General features: G+C 46.2%; 1 protein-coding gene across 4 annotated transcripts in view; it reads right to left on the bottom strand.

Moving 5' to 3' along the window:
• Positions 1 to 12,611, bottom strand: part of WASHC3 (WASH complex subunit 3) — a 285,351-nt gene extending 272,740 nt beyond the window's left edge. For 3 of the 4 annotated variants that reach the window (XM_069629933.1, XM_069629934.1, XM_069629935.1), the window contains exon 1: positions 12,462 to 12,611. In XM_069629933.1, the coding sequence (XP_069486034.1) occupies positions 12,462 to 12,512 (51 nt within the window). In that variant the 5' untranslated portion in view covers positions 12,513 to 12,611. The remainder of the gene's footprint in view (positions 1 to 12,461) is intronic. The other variant, XM_069629936.1, reaches the window with a different exon arrangement.
• Positions 12,612 to 20,050: the final 7,439 nt, after the last annotated feature.

Here is a 20,050-nt window from a genome sequence, read left to right as displayed (position 1 = left end):
GAGGGTAGCCGTAAAGAGAGATGTGTGTCAACCGCATAACACTGAAAGTTGGAGGTGAAGGCAGAGATCCTATGGGCCAAAGGGGCCATGTAGACATTGGAGAACCAGGGGGATAGTTTAGATCCCTGGGGAACACCACAAGTAGAGAGAGTGACGGCGAGAAAAGACCCAAGTTCCACCTGGGAAGGACAATCTGAGAGAAAGTATGCTTGTCACGCAAGGGCCTGCGTGAAGCCCAGGGTATCACGCAGACGGGAGATCAGGATGTTGTGGTTTATCATATTGAAAGTAGAAGAGAGGTCAAGAAGGAGGAGGACAGAGGGAGAGTTAGAGTCGATTTGAGAGCAGGTCTTCACGGGTGTTCAGAAAAGCAGTTTCCGTGCCTCTGGATGCTCTGAAGCCCGACTGATTGTCATGGAGACAGCCAACAGATTCGGTGTGGAGGGTAAGCTGAGAGATAGCGAGCTAGGAAAGGGGTGATAGAGATCAGGTGATAGTTTGCTGGAATGGATGGGTCAGCAGAGGGTGTTTTGAGCAGAGGGTGCACAAGAGAGTGCTTGAGAGAAGTGGGGGGGAACTCCAGTGGCAAAGGAGAGGTTGCAGAGGTCTGCCATAGCTGGAGCAAGAGAGTCAATGTTGTCCTTGATGGTTTTGGAGGGGCAGGGGTCCACCTGTTTGGGAGAGGCTTTCGTAGACCGGACTTGTCTGAAAACCTCCTCAGGTGCGATAGGGGAGAGGGAGGAGAGAAGAGGAGGAGAGGAGGGGACGGCTGAGGGGGGCCCAAGAGATGATGGTACATGAGTGGATGCGGAGAAGAGAGAGGGAGGGATGTCCTGCGTTTTGGCAGTGAAGTGTGCAGCCAGGGCTGAGTAAAGGGCCTGGGTGGGTGCAGTAGAGGATGAGGCTGCAGTAGGGTTGGCTAGTTCCTTGCAGACTGAACAGTTTGGCTGTGCTGTTGGATGCCGCGGAGATGCAGGCATGAATATGGGCTCTTTTCTGGGAACGGATGCAGAGTCTGTATTGCCTTTGCAGAAGGCGGCAGGCCAGCATGTCAGAGGGTGCACCTGAAGATCCCCATTTCCATTCCGCTGCCCTGCTCTTGCGTTTAAAGGCAGCCGAATCAGAGTCGTACCAAGGGTTATACCATATGGAAGGCTTTAGTCGAACCCTCATGACAGGGGCGAGGATGTCGAGAGTGTTGGAGATGGAAAGGTGAAAGTTAGAGAGGGCTGTGTCAGGGTTAGAGTCAGCCGCAAGAGTAGGAAGAGGCAAAAGCAGCCACTGATACTCTTCATGGGTTGGGTGACCTTGAAGGTGGGAGGCAATGCAGGGTGTGCCAGTGTTAAACGTGCAGAAAGCTTCAAGGGAGAGAAGAGAGTGATCCGTCCAGTAAAGTGAGGTAGCGAGAGGGATGTCTGTGGAGAGTGGAACGTCTGTGGAGAGTGGAACATCTAGGGTGTGGCCAGCAATATGCGACGGGCATGAGGGTAGAATGGAAAGAGAGAGAGCGAGAGAGAGTCGCATAGGTTGTGGAAAGGTCAGGAGAGTCAAGATGGATGTTAAGATCCCCCAGCACGAGGAGTTGGAAGGAGGAGCAAAGGAGAGAAGATGCTAGGTCAGCTCATTCCTGGAGGAAGAGGGGGGACTGGCACGGCTGCCGATAGAAGGTGGCCAGAGTAAGAGAGGAGACAGGCAAGAGAAAAAGCCTGCTGCTAATTCCTCAACACTTTTCTTTTGCATAACATTGTTTCCCACACTATTTCTATTTATAGGTAAGAATTGGCAATAGTTTTATTAGTATAGGCCCTTTTATTTTGACAAGAGACCACTAGGACTGCGATTTTATTATTTGATGGTCGTAGCTTGCTCCCATCTCTAGATTTAGGATTAGATTTGCGTTTTTCAAACCCATTGAAGTTCAATAAAGACCCTTGAACTATGGTGACTTGTGTCTGTCTTGCTGCTGATAGCATGCTTCCTTACAGGATCCACGTGAACCTTGTTGTGAAAGGTCTGAGCCGGACAGAGGAGGACCCACGTGTACTGTGTTTTGAAAGGTCTGAGCCCAAGAAAGGGAGAAACACATGAACTGTGTTGAGAGGTCTGAGCCCGACAAAGGGAGGCCTGCATGACCTTTTTGTTGAAATATTATTTTTATAGTGTAGCAAGAAAGACTTGTACATAGAACGCAAGGCAGGCCTCTATCCACGTTTTGGAACTGTTTATTGTGTTAAAAACCTGAGCCAGAGTGGGTCATCCTGACTACAGGGACTGCCTTACTCTGTGTGGTCTAACGTGGGTAGGAGAGCCGATTCAGCTACTTTTATTCTTTTAAAAACGTATTCTTTCCTTTGTGTACATTTCTCCTTTACACACTTTTTTGTACAAGAGATAAGGCAGGCATTAGGTTTGTGTTAGTATGGGCCATTTTCATTTGACAGACTCCACTAGGACCGTTTTGTTTATCGTTTGATGGTCTAGACTACTATCAAGAGTTCCAATGGCAGTTCTCAGGACCGTCGATGGCCAAGTCTCGTTTCCTTTGAATGTCTCTGTCATGATGCATACCCCCAGGCATCCGGACCAAGCCCATCAGCCCCGGGAGCAGGCATCTAGACATTTAGTAAAACCTCAGCAGCCCCGGCTAGGGGCTATCTGGGTTCAGTCCTGGCGCCTTAGGCGCCAGGCGCATAGTCATTACTTACCTCAGGCAGACCATGCTGCAAATGACTCCAATCCAACATGAAGCCTGAAAGGGACTATTTTTCTACAGGGACTATTTTTCACTCGGGTGTGGTTCTAGGGACTTCTTACCTGGGACTACTTTTGAGGCTATTTAAACCACGCCCGACCAGCAACACACGCTTCGCGTTATTCTGCATCCAGCAGCGTAACGCTCACCGTGCCTGTAGCCTGCATCCAGTCTTCTGCCACGCCCGCCTCGAATCCGGAGCTCCTAAAACAAAGAGGAAAGAAAGGGGCAAGGTTAGAAAACAAACTTATTTCTATTCCACTCCTGATTCTGGATCCATCTCGTCTCCGGACCTGTAAAGAACATCATTTCTGCACGCGCCGCACCTCCAGCTGCAGCGCAGCGCCATACTCGCCAGTCTTCACAGCATCCTTCGGGTCGGCGCTGCCTCCATCATTTCTTCACCGAACTTCGGCACCTAGGAGACAAAAGAAAACCACAAGGTGACCCGAGGGAACCAACAAATATAATTCTTACCACCATAGACTTACCTGATTTACCACCGGAGCCATCCTTTTGTGACTCTCCATATTTTGACGTGATGCATCTGTAAAGAGAGACAAAACAACACGTTTTCCAAGTGCAACATTTACCGCACAGCGCCGGGTAATACAGACTCTTACCGGAGCGCCACCAGCTGCCACAAGAGCATCTTTTCACGAGCCAGCTGCAACACAAGAAAGGAAGGGGGGGGAACAAGAGTGAACATCGGACATATTGAACTCTATGAACTTTATACCTACTGGTCCTCACCAGGAACCTCAAGAGTCAATACTCTCCGGAACTCTCCCGAGCATTCAAACCAGTGAAGTAACTGGAATCGACGCACCCCTGCAAAGCCACGCAGGATGGAGAGCTCATCTTTCAAGAATATAAGGTGAGATTGCTGTGAGGGCATTTCGGAGGTGATTAGTTGGGGAGGACTGTGGGGGTGCCATCACTTGAATCCACAAGTGGCTAAGTCCATCTCTCCACTTGCAGGAGAATATTTCTACGGGTTAAGCAGACAAGATTAGAAGGGCAGATCCAGTCAGTCATCGCTGCACTACGCATCACGTGGGTGGAGACCGCAGCTGTCCGGGTCTGACCGACACCCCTGTGGGAGCCAGGTGAGCGTAACAGTCTCTTGCCTTCGAGGCCCGATGTGTTCAACTAACAAAAACAAAAGGTTCCTTTAACAAACAAATCAAGTTCAGTTTCCAATGTTCGCTGGGTGATGGGTTCACCCCTGGGTCCCCCTCTTCTGGGCCGTGACCATTCTCAATTGTTTACCATAGTTTCATGCAGGGTGATGGCTTCACCCCTCACACCCCCACTTCTGGGCGCTGACCCTTTGCTCCTCTGTTCTGCGGGATTCACTTGCCTTGTTTTCTTAACGTGTTTTCAAACAGTTCATAGTGGAAAGCTCTCTGTCGGGTTTTACATCTGTCAACACTCTGTTTCTTGGGACTTTAGACTTTGCCCCTATTGGGATTTGCTTCTCTTGTTTTCACCAAGTTTATAGATCAAAGTCTTTTGATTGCGCTGGGATTTTGCTTGACCCCCAGTATGACCACTTGATCTATTCAGATGGCTCTCCTATGGCCTTCCGGTATCTGTAGTTTCTCTCATATGGGGCTCGACCAGAGTCTCTCGAGTTAGCACCCACATGGTGCCGGTTTCCCTCTGCAGCTCGTCTACCCTTCAATACTTGTTACAGTTCATTAAACTTGGTTCAAACTGGCCACTTTGCGATTCTCACTCAACACTGCCCGGTTCTCATCTATTCTCCCCTCAACTCACCGGCTGTGATGAACTGCTTGGCTTTTGGCTTTCCTGGAGTAAAGGCTGCTACCACGGGTGCGGGAGCTTCCCTTGCTCGTGCTCATCGGCAGAGGCTTACCCCGTGTACCATCTGCTGCAAGACACTTGTGGTATTGTTTGTGGTCTTAAGCTCTCCTCTGCGAAGGTTCTGCAGGTCTGGGACAAAAAGGGCAAGGTCACTTCACTCCTTGCCACCGTCTCCATTCTTGCCGTCTTTCTCCTTAGTTTGAACTTCTGCGCCCGATTAGCCGCCTTGTTGTGCTGTCTGGCGTGCTTGTACTGTACTCTTTGGCTCACTTTTCCATGTCAGGTAACGGCTCTGGTGTTAATCCATTGTCCTTTGTGTTGTACGAAAGTGTTCATGTTGGAAAAGGGGGGGCAGAGGTTTGGCATGTTCTATGTGAGAGGATGGGGGAAAAGGTGTCAAAGGAAGGGGGATATCGCATCTCACCCGTCTGTGTCCCACTCCCCGAGGAACCACCCACCCAGGTGATACTCCCTCACTGGTTCCCCCCCAGGAACTGGATCCAATGGCGATGGCCATGACCTGGACACCTGGGTGACAGATCCCCAGGGACTAGCTAGGGAGACATCTTCAGGTTTCTCACACGTGCTTCCCCTATACACACCACTGACTCCTTTGCAGAGTACTGGAGGATGTATTAGATTCGTATTTAACGCAGTTAACAAAGTGCATTAAAAACCTTTCTCAACAGATTGCTCCACGGCTGTCGGAAGACGTCGACAACAGCGCTGCACCTGATACTGCAAGTTAACACCCATTGCAATTGTTCCCTAATGATAAAGCTTGTATCAAAAATGTTGCGCGCAGGTGGAGTGTACCTCGTTACAATGGTCTTTACACTGTAGTATTTGCTTTTCCTCTGGCTGTTAAAGTAAAAGTGCTACGTTATTAGATACATTTGTCTGATGTCTGAAAAGCACTATAAACGGTGCCTCCACCTGTAAGCATTTTGACAGAGTGTTTTAAATTACTGTTGCTGTTTCATGATTCCAGCATTAGCATTTACAGCAGTATTATTCGCAGTATTGGGTTTTTTTGTAGGATTTTTATTATTACGTTTTATTATCCTTTTCCAAAAATATTTTTGGGAAGATCTATTTTGAATTTCTTTCATGCCTCATATTTATTCAAATTACTTTATTGTAGAACAATATTCAAAATGTGTGTTCTATACGCAATTACACTGCTATACTGTACCTACTTATGTGTGGGTTTGCCTTTGGATTGTTCATATATGTATTCAGTGCAGCTATATGGGAAGGTCATACAAAGGGCGGTGGGATATGAATGCAGTAGTAGTACTTCAAAGGAATGTACATATGCTCAATTTTTTACACCTTTTTTGAAGCCAAGACACCAAATGATGAATATTTAACTACAGGGGTAAACCTTAGGAGAATGAAAATACAGTATACTTTGTTATGGAATTTAAAAATATGAATGAACATAGGTTTGGAGGAAAAGAAGGCATATGGAGTTCTTATGTCTGCTCCTTCATTCCGCACGCGTCGGGAGCACCCAAAATGTTAGTACCTCAGGTGATATTGTCTTTGGAGGCCCAGTGTCTAGTGCACTTAGAGGTGTGTACGGTTTGTAGTCTATTACAGGGGCACAAAGTGCAAGTTGCACTAATGGACAAAGATTAACAGAAGTGTGCAAAAGACAACAGTGCCCCTCAATACGAGCCTCGACCTATGTTGAAACTGGATGGAGTATTGTCATATCCAACAGATGGGAAAAGGCGGTGGTGAGCTGTGCGGCAGAGGGTCGGGGGAGGACTGGCTAGGTTTGAAGAAGAAGTCATATGGAACATTAATAACTGTTTTGAGATTTGGTCTGCACAGATCTAAACTAACATGGATTGAAGCCTCCGAAACACCAGTAAAAGTGAAACCAGGGGATGAATACCAGTTGTTTTCGAGGGAATGGAACTGTTTCAGTAGGCAATACTAATAAGTGAAATAAGACATTGTTCATTCCAGATCTTGTGAAAGGAACAGCGGCATTGATGGACATGTACTGGGTATGCGGTCAACAAGCATACCTGCATCTTCCACCCTTTTGGAGAGGCACCTGTGCATGGACAACCCTGCACTCAGCTATCCTCGGGGTGCCAGAAGCACACCTGACAATAGCATCCAAACGGGAGGCGTTGCAATCTGTCTCACTGTCCATCCAACCCCCACCAAATGAAGGCCAACAAGCTGTTGTTGAAGAAAGAGGTCAAACTATTTGTCGGAAGAATCATCCAAGCTGCTTAAAACAATCCCAGATAAATATCAATAGTACACAAAAACATTAGTATTCTTTGCGCCCCTCATGACCCAAGGAATTCAGGCTGCCACCAATTCCAAGTGGCTGCAGACTTTTTGTTGGGAGGTGATCCAGTTGGCAAAGGCAAGGTCTCAATGCAATCAAAAGTGAGCCGAAAGCGATCCAGTAGATGACACTCCAAAACAGAGATATGTTGGATCTCCTGACAGCAATGGAAGGGGGCGCGTGCAAGATCGGGTTGTCATGTTGCACATACATACCCCCAGATGACACGTCGAACAAATCCCTGATGCACATCATAGGGGCCTTGCATAAGTTGAAGACCGGAATGGAAAATGAAGCAGGTGTACCACCTGAAGCCCACCTGACCCCAAGGTCCCGGCTGACATCTAGTTGCGCACCCTCACGAAAGCCATCAGCGCTGTTGCCCCTATCGAAGCAAAAAAAGAAAAAAAAATCCATGAACACTAATTCATGGTTCACTGAGGACTTACTGGCCCTCCGCACCAACAAACGGCACTAGAGATGATTTTAAAAGAACCTCAACAGTATACAAAAAAGCGATATTCCTTGCCAAATCTAACATCATCAACTCCTGTATCTCCAACGCAAACTCCAAGTCCAGGGAACTATTCTCCATCTTCAAAGATCTCACATTCCCAAAGATCAAGCCTGGTGCGCTAGTATACAAAGCACGTCTAAAAAAAAATCTCCCTCCTCCAATGTAAAATACTAACCCAGCGCACTCTCTTATCCAAACCAGACCCTTTGGAATCACCACTCACCTCTAAACAGAAGCCTCCGCCCCCCCTCTTCACATTCAGAGAAGTCTCTGAAACCGAAGTCACTGCGCTCATACAACACATCAAACCTTCCACATGTAAAGGTGATATCTGACTCCATGGCCCCACTTATCACAGCTTTCAGTAATGCTTCCTTCTCCTCCGGCATCGTCCCGTCCAGCCTCAAAGAAGCTTGGATCCGTACCCTTCTTAAGAAACCATCCCTAGACCCTTCATCCCCCAACAACTACCGTCCCATCACCACCTTCCCTTTCTTCCTTAAAATCCTTGACAAGGCCGCCCATAATCAAATCCAGCACTTCCTTGAAACCCACTCCAACCTAGGCAAAAGACAATCAGGATTCCGCAAAGGCCATGGCACAGAAACTGCCCTCCTGGACTTAAAGAACCAAATTACTAAAATAATGGACACAGGGAAACCTGCCCTCTTACTACTACTGGACCTATCAGTCGCATTTCTCCTCATAGATCACAAAACTCTCACCTCCCACCTTAACAGCGCAGCCCACTTCTGCAACGATGCCATCTCTTGGATCACTTCCTTCTTAGAAGGCAGAGCAATGAAAGTCTTCTCAGACATAGCTAACGCTGCTCCCACCACCATCCACTGCGGTGTGCCACATGGCTCATGCACTGCCCAACACTCTACAACCGGTTTACCAAGCCCCTTTTTGACAAACTTGATTCCTTCGGCATAGCTTACAAAAACTATGCCGACGACACTCAAGTCCTCCTCCCACTCACAGACTCCTAAAACCACGAGTCGGCAGCCCTTCTCCAAATCTACTCCATCATCCAGGCATAGATGGCCACCAACGGACTACGTCTCAATGGAGACAAAAGAAAGATTATCATCATAGGCCCTAAAGAAGCACTGAACAAACTTAACCCCAAATATGATAACTTCATCATTGAAAATACCACCATCCCAGTTTCCCCATCTGTAAAGACCCTAGGCGTATCTCTTGACGCTACCTTATCCATGGACAAACAGGTCAGTGCCATTGCCTCTGCTCACACCACCAAACTCAAATGCTGCCAAACCATCACTAACCAACCAAAACTGCCTCACCATCGCCACAGCCACCATCGGTGCCAAGCTAGATTATTGTAACACTCTCCTAGCAGGCAACTATGCAAAAAAATCTAAACCGGCTTCAGACAGTACAAAACAATGCGCTCAGAGCGGCCCTCAACATCCCTAAGGGAGATCACATTACCCAAGCCAGGAGAGATACCCACTGGCTTCCGGTTAAGGAAAGAATAAGACTCTTACCTTAACTCACAAATGCCTCAGCCTCTCCGCCCCTCCTACCTCTCTGAAACCATTAACCGAGATACCTCCACACGCCCCAGAAGGACACAACACACCAACCAACTATGCATACCCTTCATCAAAAGGGCGAAAGCAGGAGGTATAGGCTTCCCCTATCTAGCTCCCAAACTTTGGAATGCCTTGCCCAACGCCCTTCGAGCTGAAACCTCTCTGCCACTTTCCGCAAAGGGCTCAAAACCCCCTTGTTCCAATTACCCCTCTGATGTCCAACTGTAGTCCCCTGATACTGACAATTGTAATTAAGTATGCATAAATAGTTGTTACTGTATCTGCATATCATTATTCCTGCCTGACAGCTTTTTGCTCCACTGTATAAAATGTCAGCGGCGCACAGCACCAATCCTAATAACGTAACAAACTTGCACCCACCCTCTATCAATTCAGAGTGGAGCTTGACACGCTCCTCTTCAAGGAGCACCTTTTCCATGCACTAACACCCCTGATCCCACCACCACCTCACCCCTAATTACTGCTCCTGTTGCATAACTGTAATGAAAAAAAACAGTCCTGTTTCAACGTTGCACCGAAAATGTACTTCTCCTTACATCTGACGGGGGAATGATAGCATATCTATCATATATCAGAAGCCCTGTATGAAATTATTGTTTATAATCTAGGACACTGATGGGGTAACAGTAGCAGCCACTACTGATCAAAGCAGAGGGGAGGGGGTATGAGTCTAATATCACACCGGACCATATAATGCCAAGTCTAAAAGACACGAGTGAACAAGTAAAACCCAGACTACATATCCCAGAATGCCCCACCAGTCAACTATCACACTGGACAAAACAAAGCTAAAACTAAGAGAGACGAGGGAAGAAGAAGAGACAGACTACATATCCCAGAAGGCCCCACCGAATACATAATCAAAACAAAAGCCAGAAAATGGGAATAGAAATCAGACAAGGAAGACGAAAAACCATGTTTCCCTATACTGGGGGTTTCGGGCAGTCGCGGGTTAAAACCAAGGCTAACTCCGTGAGGTTGAAGCTGGGAGGAGGTGAATTAGCATAAGGTGTAAGGAGCCCAGGGCTGGAAACGCCTGACGCTAATTGCTGGGGAGGAGGCACATCGGGGTTAAAAGCATCCGAAAACAGCTCAACTTGTCTATCGCTTTGCAGGAGGGGAAGGAGGCTGACGGAGTGGGCTCGGAATGGTACGAGGCCAGTACCCCATATTGGTGGGCGTATTAGAAGGAAAAGGAAATCTCACCGGAGTGCCCCATACCGGTCCTGCAGTCAAATCCGACTGCACAGCAGATAAAGGCGTCTGACGAGAAAGGAGTCTCAACAGCGTGAAAAGGAAAGTTTGTTTATTTACTGAATTCCAGCCCGAGGCCAGCGCGGAACGGCCGAGTCCGGGAACCTGCAGCCGAGCGTGGAAAAGAAAGCTCTGAACCATTCGGGGCGTGTGGAATAAAAGCGCTTGAGTCCTTAAGACATGTTGCTTTAAGGAGGATTTTACTCCAGGGTTTTCAAGGTACCAACAGCCGTTTTGGGGAAAGAAAGGCTGCCATTCCTGTGTTTTCCACGTTATGAACTGCATTCAGTTGGAATACTGCAACTTTGAGTTACACGTTCCGAACTTCATTTGTGGAAAGATTGCAATCCTTGAGTTTTGGTGTTACGAGCAGCCTGGGAAACCCCTTTTTATTGTTTTACCTTATGAACTTTAACTGAAGCTAATTGGCTGAGAAGAAGACCGGTTGAACCCGAACCGATTAACCACTGGTGTGCAGTACAAATAAAATCTTATTGGTTAGCTTACCTTCTTGTCTCTGGCTCACTACTTAACAGACACCTATTGTCGATTAAAGTTTACTGTGTGGACTAATAGTAACAATAGTATTACCACCATTAGTAGAACAAAATTGGAAGTCACAAAAAGTTAGAACAGAGCTTTCTGTGGATATAAAAATGACTTCCACTGATGAATTGATTTAGAAATGACAGAAGGTTTTTTGCATGAAGTTTTTTTATATACATTTTTGTATGAATGAAGTATGAGTGAATGAACGAAGTGAAGAGTGATAATGTTTAAGAGAACTATTTTTGGAAAAAAATGTTTTAATTCAAACAATAATAAATTGGAATAATATTTGATTTAATTTGCAGTTTCATTCTCTTCCCCTGGCTACTTTTTCTTATCCATTGGACATCATTCCTGTTTAATATACAAGAGTACTACCCCAAGATGTCCATGAAGTAGGGGTTCCCACCATTTTGGTTTTTTTGCAAAGTACACAAACCATAGTAATGTATGCATACAAATACATACATGTATATACTTGTTTGCGTACCTTACTATGATTTGTGTACTTTTCAGGCTATGCCCATCCTGCAAGCCACGCCCCCAAACCCTCCTCGATTTCTTACCTTACTTAACACCCTGTCCCCTCCTAATGCCCTGTCCTGCAACCCTTTTGCCAGACCTACCCCTCCTGTGTATTTATGCAGCATTCCCCATTTGGCACAAATATCATTGGCTACTTTTTCTGGGCATTATGGCATACCAGCCTAACCTCCGAGTTTGTCTCGGAGAATAAGGGTTTTCACACTATTCTCGGATCTCCGGTGAAGAGCGTGGAGTCTCCAGGTTTTCGCAGCTGGCCCAATGTTGCTTTTTTTTTTTAAAAACCCTTTATACCACCTACATATGCGGGGGGAGACCCCTGCAGCGCCCCACATATTAATATTATATTCTATACCCCCCACATATATATGTGGTGTAAGGGGGGTAAAAAAAAAAGTCTGCATTTTCGGCCGTCGTAATTGTGAGGGCGACATTTTGGTACGATTCCTGCTAAAGGAAATACCAGACTACCAATGCATACTACTCTGTGCCATGTCTGCTTGGTTGACATGTAAGCTATGTTTTTATCCTTTATGAGGCATTGCACGTTTTATTTACGTCCTGTGTAACAAGATGCATGCCAGGGTGAAATGGCTGAACTGCATTCTGGGACTCGTAGTCTTGTATTTATAACAGGGTTAGACCCAGAATCAACTTGAAGAGTCTGGAAGGCCGTCTCGAATGGGATGGTGAGAGGGTGCGTGATGTTTGGAGGTCCCCTTGCCTGCAGCTGAGTCCATCTACCTGCACATGTTAGCACACGTGCCTTCATCTGGATTAGTGCAAGGCTTGCAAAGCAAAAGGGCCCTGGGAAGGAGATGAATGCTTCTGGGGGCAGTTACACTTGATGCCGCATTGTGCACATGGCCAATCACACATTCAATACAGTTGACCTTTTTGACACGTGGGCGGAGCCTTGTGTAAGTGGGCGCAACCTTGTATGTCAATGGGCGGGGCATAATTATTAGGGTTTTTGATTTTTACATGTAGGCAGCTGTGCATTCTGGGATCTGTAGTCCTGTCTGTGTAGTGGGAAAATCCATGACTACCCGTCCCGGAATGCGCGCCTCCTAAACTGGGCATGTTGCCACTTGTGCCTCTGCCCCTCCTCACCTTGGTCAGGTCTATCCCGGAGCCCACCAGCGGCAGCCCATCCTCATCCATGGCTCAGGCTGAAGCCAGCTGCAGAATCGGCGGTCACGTGAGGACGCGGCCAGTGCGCATGCGGGCGCCCTGAGGCCCCGCCCCCGGAAGAGCCGGCGAGCACGGGATTGGCCGTGCGCAAGCACCAGGGGCGCGCGTTCGTGGGTGACGCCCTGAGGCCCCGCCCCCGGAAGAGCCGGCGAGCACGGGATTGGCCGCGCGCTAGCACCAAGGGCGTAACTTCAGGTGTGTGCCGCCGTGGCCCCACCCCCGGAAGTGCCAGCGAGCACGGGATTGGGCCAGGCAAGCACCAGGGGCGCGCGTTCATGGGTGACGCCCTGAGGCCCCGCCCCGGAAGTGCCAGCGATCACGGGTTTGGGCGCGCGTGCATCGGTGACAGGCGGGGGCGGAGTCACGGGGATGACCTGATCCTCGTGCAAACCCAGCCGAGCAAAGTGTCACATTTACACACGTAATATTCTACACAAAGTGCACACGCAAAAACATCTAATCACACGAAATTAAGCACATGGAAACACTCGTGTGCAAGCTCGCTATAAATGTCATATCACGTTAAGTTAAAGGCATTTTACAGCACCATTTTTTAGAAAAGTGTGATTAAAAAAGCCAGTTTATCATGCTCTCCCCTGGAGTAACATCAACATCCAATAGATGCCTGTTAGGATTGACACATGTCTTACTGGCTGGTAAACGGTCAGTGTATACTCACCTTTATTAACAATTCTAATCTTCATGTGTTTTAAGTGCATTGCATTAGTGACGTGGGGTCTGTGCTCCATTGTTAACTCAAATGTTCCGTGTTGGAGTGTTTATGTATGGAAAGGTTCTAGAGTCTGGGTGTGGACAGGAAGCCTCGTGAGATCAGTCTCCCGGTTGGCGTGCCCTCACTTTGTTGATCGCGACAGCGGGCTGGAGGAGGTGCCCCGGGGACCGCAAATTCAGGTCAGGAGGTGTGGTTTGGTGGGTCTTGGAGCGCGGACACCAAGCGCATTGTTTTGGGGCTTCGGCGTACCCTGTAGCGGCCCAAGCTCCCCCACTAGCCTGGATGTGCTCGAGAGCCCACTGCCGTCATCATATACGCCCGCGCGCTACCTGAAACTGCGTGCGCTGGGGGCGTGGCTGCAATACGTGACTCTGTTGTTTCTGCCCATGTAGCCTTGCTCCGGGCTCTGCTGGCGTTGCTGGGCAACGGAACTGCCTTGCGCTCAGGGCATTGTGAAGGAGCTGCTATAGAACGCTATCATGTATTGTCACGGCGCAGCTGCATTAATGCCTCTCAGCAGTACTTGGTTACTTTAATTTGCGCACGTTGTGTTCCTTTTGGATCTGTTTCAGCCACATATTGAAAAAGGAAGACTTGGAGTGAAACACACATAATTGATGCCACAACACCTGATGTCAATGGTCTGGCCACTTCCATTCAACCCAGTGCTACTGTTGAATTGACTTTGTCTGACCTGCACTGTTCGTCATTAGCTGCCCACAACCTTCCTCCTATAACTGACAGCACTTTAGCCATGGAAGCAACGATTCCCCCGCCTGTAGCCTTCTTGAATGAGCCTGGTCGCCCCTCCATCCGGTGGGATAGGTGGAAAGACATCTTTGAGAATTATCTAGTGGCTATGGGAGGAGATAGATTCCATGCAGCACGAAAAAAGGCAATGCTACTCCATAACTTAGGGATTGAAGGGCGCAGTGTGTTTGATGGTTTAGTAAGAAATCAGGGTATACTGAAAAATGTGTCCAGAGGTTTTTTTTATTTTATAAAGGTATCAAATTTTATTTACTAAGATACATTATTTTTTCAATGAATTAATCATCTATTAATATACACATTAAATTACATAAATGTTGCAGGAGAGCATGGTACACCAGATTCTAAAACAACCTAACACAACCAACATTCTTCAACAGTCAAACCATCATTTGTACCTCAAATCAATCAACCTCATTCATTCACAATAAAAATTTGGACCAAACAATTGGTGCAATATATATGTGTAGTAGCACTTCATTGATTAGCCCCACATATTCTTTGACATTTCATTTCATCCACATTCAGTGTGTATTAGCACAATAATTGTCCAAAATGTGCTCTATTCCGCAGAGTAGGTGCATTCAACAAAAAATGACAGATCCCATCCCCGGATGTTCTTTTACCGGTTTCGACGTTTGAGGATAATTAAACCAACGTCTTCATCAGGAAAACCAATTATTGCAATACAACAACTGATTTCCAGTGTCAAATGCTCTCGATGGTTGGAGCCCCAAATATGACTCAAAACAAGTTCAGAAGGATTCCAGATCCCGGGCCAGATGTCGGAGATATTCCAGTACTGTGCCTACAAGTGCCACGTATGCCATCGAAGTAGATAAAAATTCAACTTGCACGGATCAAAATTTCATTGTTATCAGGATGATGGGCACTGGGAAGTTGCGGGCAACTTCCCAGTGCCCATCATCCTGATAACCTTTTATCTACTTCGATGGCATACGTGGCACTTGTAGGCACAGTACTGGAATATCTCCGACATCTGGCATACTGGTATCCGCAACTTCCCAGTGCCCATCATCCTGATAACAATGAAATTTTGATCTGTGCAAGTTGAATTTTTATCTACTTCGATGGCATACGTGGCACTTGTAGGCACAGTACTGGAATATCTCCGACATCTGGCCCGGGATCTGGAATCCTTCTGAACTTTGAGTCATATTTGGGGCTCCAACCATTGAGAGCATTTGACACTGGAAATCAGTTGTTATATTGCAATAATTGGTTTTCCTGATGAAGACGTTGGTTTAATTATCCTCAAACGTCGAAACCGGTAGAAGAGCTCTAGAGCCCCGGCATCCATTCTCAGCTGCTGGTATCCGCAACTTCCCAGTGCCCATCATCCTGATAACAATGAAATTTTGATCCGTGCAAGTTGAATTTTTATCTAATTCGATGGCATACGTGGCACTTGTAGACACAGTACTGGAATATCTCTGACATCTGGCCCGGGATCTGGAATCCTTCTGAACTCGTTTTGAGTCATATTTGGGGCTCCAACCATCGAGAGCATTTGACACTGGAAATCAGTTGTTATATTGCAATAATTGGTTTTCCTGATGAAGAAGTTGGTTTAATTATCCTCAAACGTCGAAACCGGTAAAAGAACATCCGGCGATGGGATCTGTCATTTTCTGTTGAATGCACCCACTCCGCGGAATAGAGCACATTTTGGACAATTATTGTGCTAATACACACTGAATGTGGATGAAATGAAATGTCAAAGATTATGTGGGGCTAATCAATGAAGTGCTACTACACATATATATTGCACCAATTGTTTGGTCCAAATTTTTTATTGTGAATGAATGAGGTTGATTGATTTGAGGTACAAATGATGGTTTGACTATTGAAGAATGTTGGTTGTGTTAGGTTGTTTTAGAATCTGGTGTACCATGCTCTCCTGCAACATTTATGTAATTTAATGTGTATATTAATAGATGATTAATTAATTGAAAAAATAATGTATCTTAGTAAATAAAATTTGATACCTTTATAAAATAAAAAAAACCTCTGGACAAATTTTTCAGTATACCCTGTTACCTAATACCCTGGTCCATGGTGTGGGGTGTTCCTGCGCCTTTCAGTACGCATTAGTAAGAAATCAAACAGCACAATCTGCAGATATAGACGAATATGCCTTTGCCCTCAAGCAATTGGAGGACTTCTTTGAGCCAAAGAAGAACGTGACTTTTGAGAGGTACAAGTTCTTCCAGCGTACACAAGGTTCCTCGGAGTCAGTTGAGTCCTATGTGGCCTCACTAAGATCGCTGAGTCACACCTGCGAATTTGAACCACATACCGACTCGCTGATCAGAGACCAGTTAGTGAGATGTACGAACAATGTCAGAATTCAGGAAAAATTGCTGACCAAGGATATGAAGTTGGAGGAGGCGATGGAGTTTGCTAGAAGCATAGAGCAGACATCTCAATATGTGAAGGAGTTGAACATTGACAAGCAAGCATCCCAAGTAGTATGCCCACTTGACCAGAGGAGAAAGCTAAGCACCAATTTGAATAGAAGGGGATCTTGGGCCACTAAGTGTACCAAGTGTGCCAGTTTTAGGCATGGGTCGAATTACCCTTCCTGTCCGGCCAAGTTTGCAGAATGTTTCAAGTGCAAGGGCAAGGGACATTTTGCCAATGTTTACAAGAGTTCCTCAATAAACCTCAAAGAACCTAGGAATAGCAATGAAGAAAATGTTAGGAGGAACGACAACATACAAGAGGTGGCTACCACAAAGAGACCGGCCCCAGACATGTGTTTGAAATATCTGCCATATTCAGTGAAACGAAGGGACCTGTGGATATATTCACCATTGATGGCTGTCATATCAAGATGAAGGTGGACACGTGCTCACTGTGGACCATCGTATCACGTGACACGTTGGTGAATGTCTTAAAGAAAAGCAAAGTGTCCTTGGTCCATCTGACATTCAGCCATGTGGTTATGGGGAGTCTCTAATAGACATTCTGGGTCAATTCCCTGCACAAGTCATGTACAAGGAAAGAAAATGCCAAGCTAATATTTTAGTTGCAAAGAAAGGTGCCTCCCTAATAGGTTGGGAGGAACAAAGGTGTCTGGGGGTTAGAGTACAAGCAAATGCACTTGAGAGTGTGACGATTGCTGAAGTTGGTGATGTGTGGTCTAGGGAGTTTCCGGAGGTGTTCTCTGAGGAATTGGGAAGGCTCTGACAGTTTGAACATCACATAAAACTTAAAAGAGATGCTCAACCTATAATTCATAATGTAAGACATGTACCGTTAAATATGAAGAGACAGCTACGTGCTGAACTGAATGATCTTATCGACAAAGGGGTGATTGAGCCTGTTGCGGCTACAGAGTGGTTGTCACCTATAGTACTGGTTGCCAAGAGTAATGGAAAACTGAGGTTGTGTGTGGACTTACGGAGTCTTAACCAAAATATTTTGGTGGAGAGGCACCCTCTGCCTAACATTTCGGAGACACTCTCTACACTTGGTGAGCCTAATGGTTTTCGGTTATTGACCTTTCAGCGGCTTATCACCAAGTTCCTCTTTCCAAAGAATCTCAACATCTGACTGCCTTCATCACCCCTGAGGGTACATTTAAGTTTAATCGCATGCCATTTGGGCTGGCTTCGGCCGCGTCTGTTTTTCAGAAGGTGATGGAAGAGGTGTTGAGGGGTTTGGAGAAGGTAACAGTATTTCAAGACAATATTTTGGTGTTTGCAGAGGATGAATGCGAACATGACAAGGTGTTGAAGGCTGTTTTGAATCGGTTAAGGGAAGCAGGATTGACGGTGCAGAGAAACAAATGTAGGATAGGAGTCAAGGAAGTGGAATACTTAGGCCATAAGATTTCCACGGATGGCATTGCCCCCAAGAAATCTCTCATTGAGAGTATTAGTAATGCTCCCCAGCCCCAGGATAAGGATCAATTATGCTCTTTCATGGGGCTGGCAGAGTATTACCACAAATTTGTTAGTGGTTTTGCAACCATATCCTCTCCCTTGAGAGAGTTGTTAAAGAAGGGAGTGAAGTATGACTGGTCTAAGGAGTGTCATGAAGCTTTTATACAGATAAAAAGGGGCATACTTCAAGCACCGTCTTTGGGAGGATTTGTCTCAGGCAGGAAGACATTGTTGTCAGTTGATGCTAGCACTCGGGGGTTAGGTGCAGCTTTAACCCAGTTTGATTCTGGCAAGAGTGAACACATTATTGCATTTGCCTCGAGGCCGCTTAGAGGGGCAAAGAATAATTATTCTGTCATCGAGAGGGAGGCCTTGGCTGTGTCATGGGATATTGCTCACTTTAAATTTTTCCTATGGGGACAGACCTTTCTCGTGAGGACGGACCATAAGCCGTTAGTGCAGTTGATGGGTGGTTCCGAGTGGACCAAGGGTTCCCCCAGGATATCAAGGTGGATGGTAGAGCTTATGGGGTACAACTTTAGAGTGTGTTACATTCCCCGGAAGGACAATGTAGTGGCAGACTGTCTGTCTAGATTACCTGTGGGGTGTGATGAGACTAGTGACAAATGTCTTATTTAGCATTTTGGAAGTTGAACAGGATGCTATAGATATGAGAAAATGGCAGAGTGCTGATGAAGAAGATAATGTGATGCAGCAAGTCAAAATGTGGACTAAGGAAGGGTGGCCACATAAGAATGAGGTTGGAAGGGAGTTTGGGAGATAGTATAGTGTAAAGGATGAATTGAATTTGTCAGAAGATGGGAGCAAACTCAGGAAAGGAAGCAGGACAGTACCTCCCAGTGGAGTAAGATCTCGTTTGGTAAATATAGCTCACCAGGGGCACCTAGGTATGGGTGGTACGAAGAGATATTTGCGACAATCTTTCTGGTGGCCTGGAATGGATAGCGAGGTTGAGAAGTGTGTAAGGAATTGCAGGGAGTGTGCAGAGTGTGACAAGACTAAAGTGACCAGAGAGGTACCATTGAGTCCAGTCAAGGTACCCAGTGAGCCGTGGCATAAAGTTGCTGTTGATTTAATTGGACCGTTACAGGATCTGGGTGATGACTACAAATATATTGTGGTTTTGGTGGATTACCATTCTAAGTGGATTGAATGGAAGGCAATTCGTGAGGCCACAACTGCAGAAATGGTACTATTGTTTGAGGAAGTATTCCATAGGGAAGGATTTCCTACACAGCTAGTCACCGACAACGGTGTACAGTTCTGTTCTGACAGAATGTTGAGTTTTTTGAAAAAATATTGTATAAGGCACATCAGGACGGCCTTGTATCACCCCAGGGCCAATGGCCTGGTTGAAAGAGCCAATAGATTTGTGAAAAGTGGAATTCAACTAGCGATGGCTTCGGGGTTGAGATGGTCATATGTTTTGAGAGAGATGATATGGAACTATTGCACAACACCGCACTCAGTTACAAGAATCACTCCATTTATGTCTCTCAAGGGAAGGCAACCTGGCACAAAACTGTGTCCTGGCTGGTTGGACATGGCGAAAAGTGTCAACATTGACCGGGGAAAGATTATGACACTTATTAAAGATGCGCAGGATGAGTATAAAGAGAGATTTGATGAGGACAAAAAGACCAAAATGGTTAAGTGGGAAAAGGGGGATTTAGTCCTCATAAGGAATCCCAGGCTATCTCCCAAATGTGTAGGAAGCAAATTTATTGGACCTAAGAGAATTTCTGTTGTAAGGGGGAATGTGGTTTTCTTGGAAGGAGGAGAGTGCTGGTCTATGTCCAAATTAGTAAAGTGTCCATCTGGTGGTGAGGAGAATAATAATTTGGAGTCCAATGAAACCAATGATGATCAGACTTTTCAGTGCAACGTGGGAAGTGAACATCCTTCTAAAGAGAAACTTGATGGGTGCTCTCAAGCCAATATGGGAATGGGACTGAGATCGGAAAGAGTAAAGAATAAACCGTTTTGGCTTAAAGATTTCTGTGTAGAATAATTGGTTCAAAGTTGTAGGGGAGGAGATGTGTTAGGATTGACAAATGTCTTATTGGCTGGTA

The sequence above is a fragment of the Ambystoma mexicanum genome, chromosome 12, assembly GCF_040938575.1.
Source record: "Ambystoma mexicanum isolate Mex_15411 chromosome 12, UKY_AmexF1_1, whole genome shotgun sequence".
Classification (NCBI taxonomy): Eukaryota; Metazoa; Chordata; class Amphibia; order Caudata; family Ambystomatidae; genus Ambystoma; species Ambystoma mexicanum.
This window is presented reverse-complemented; position numbering and strand designations above follow the sequence as displayed.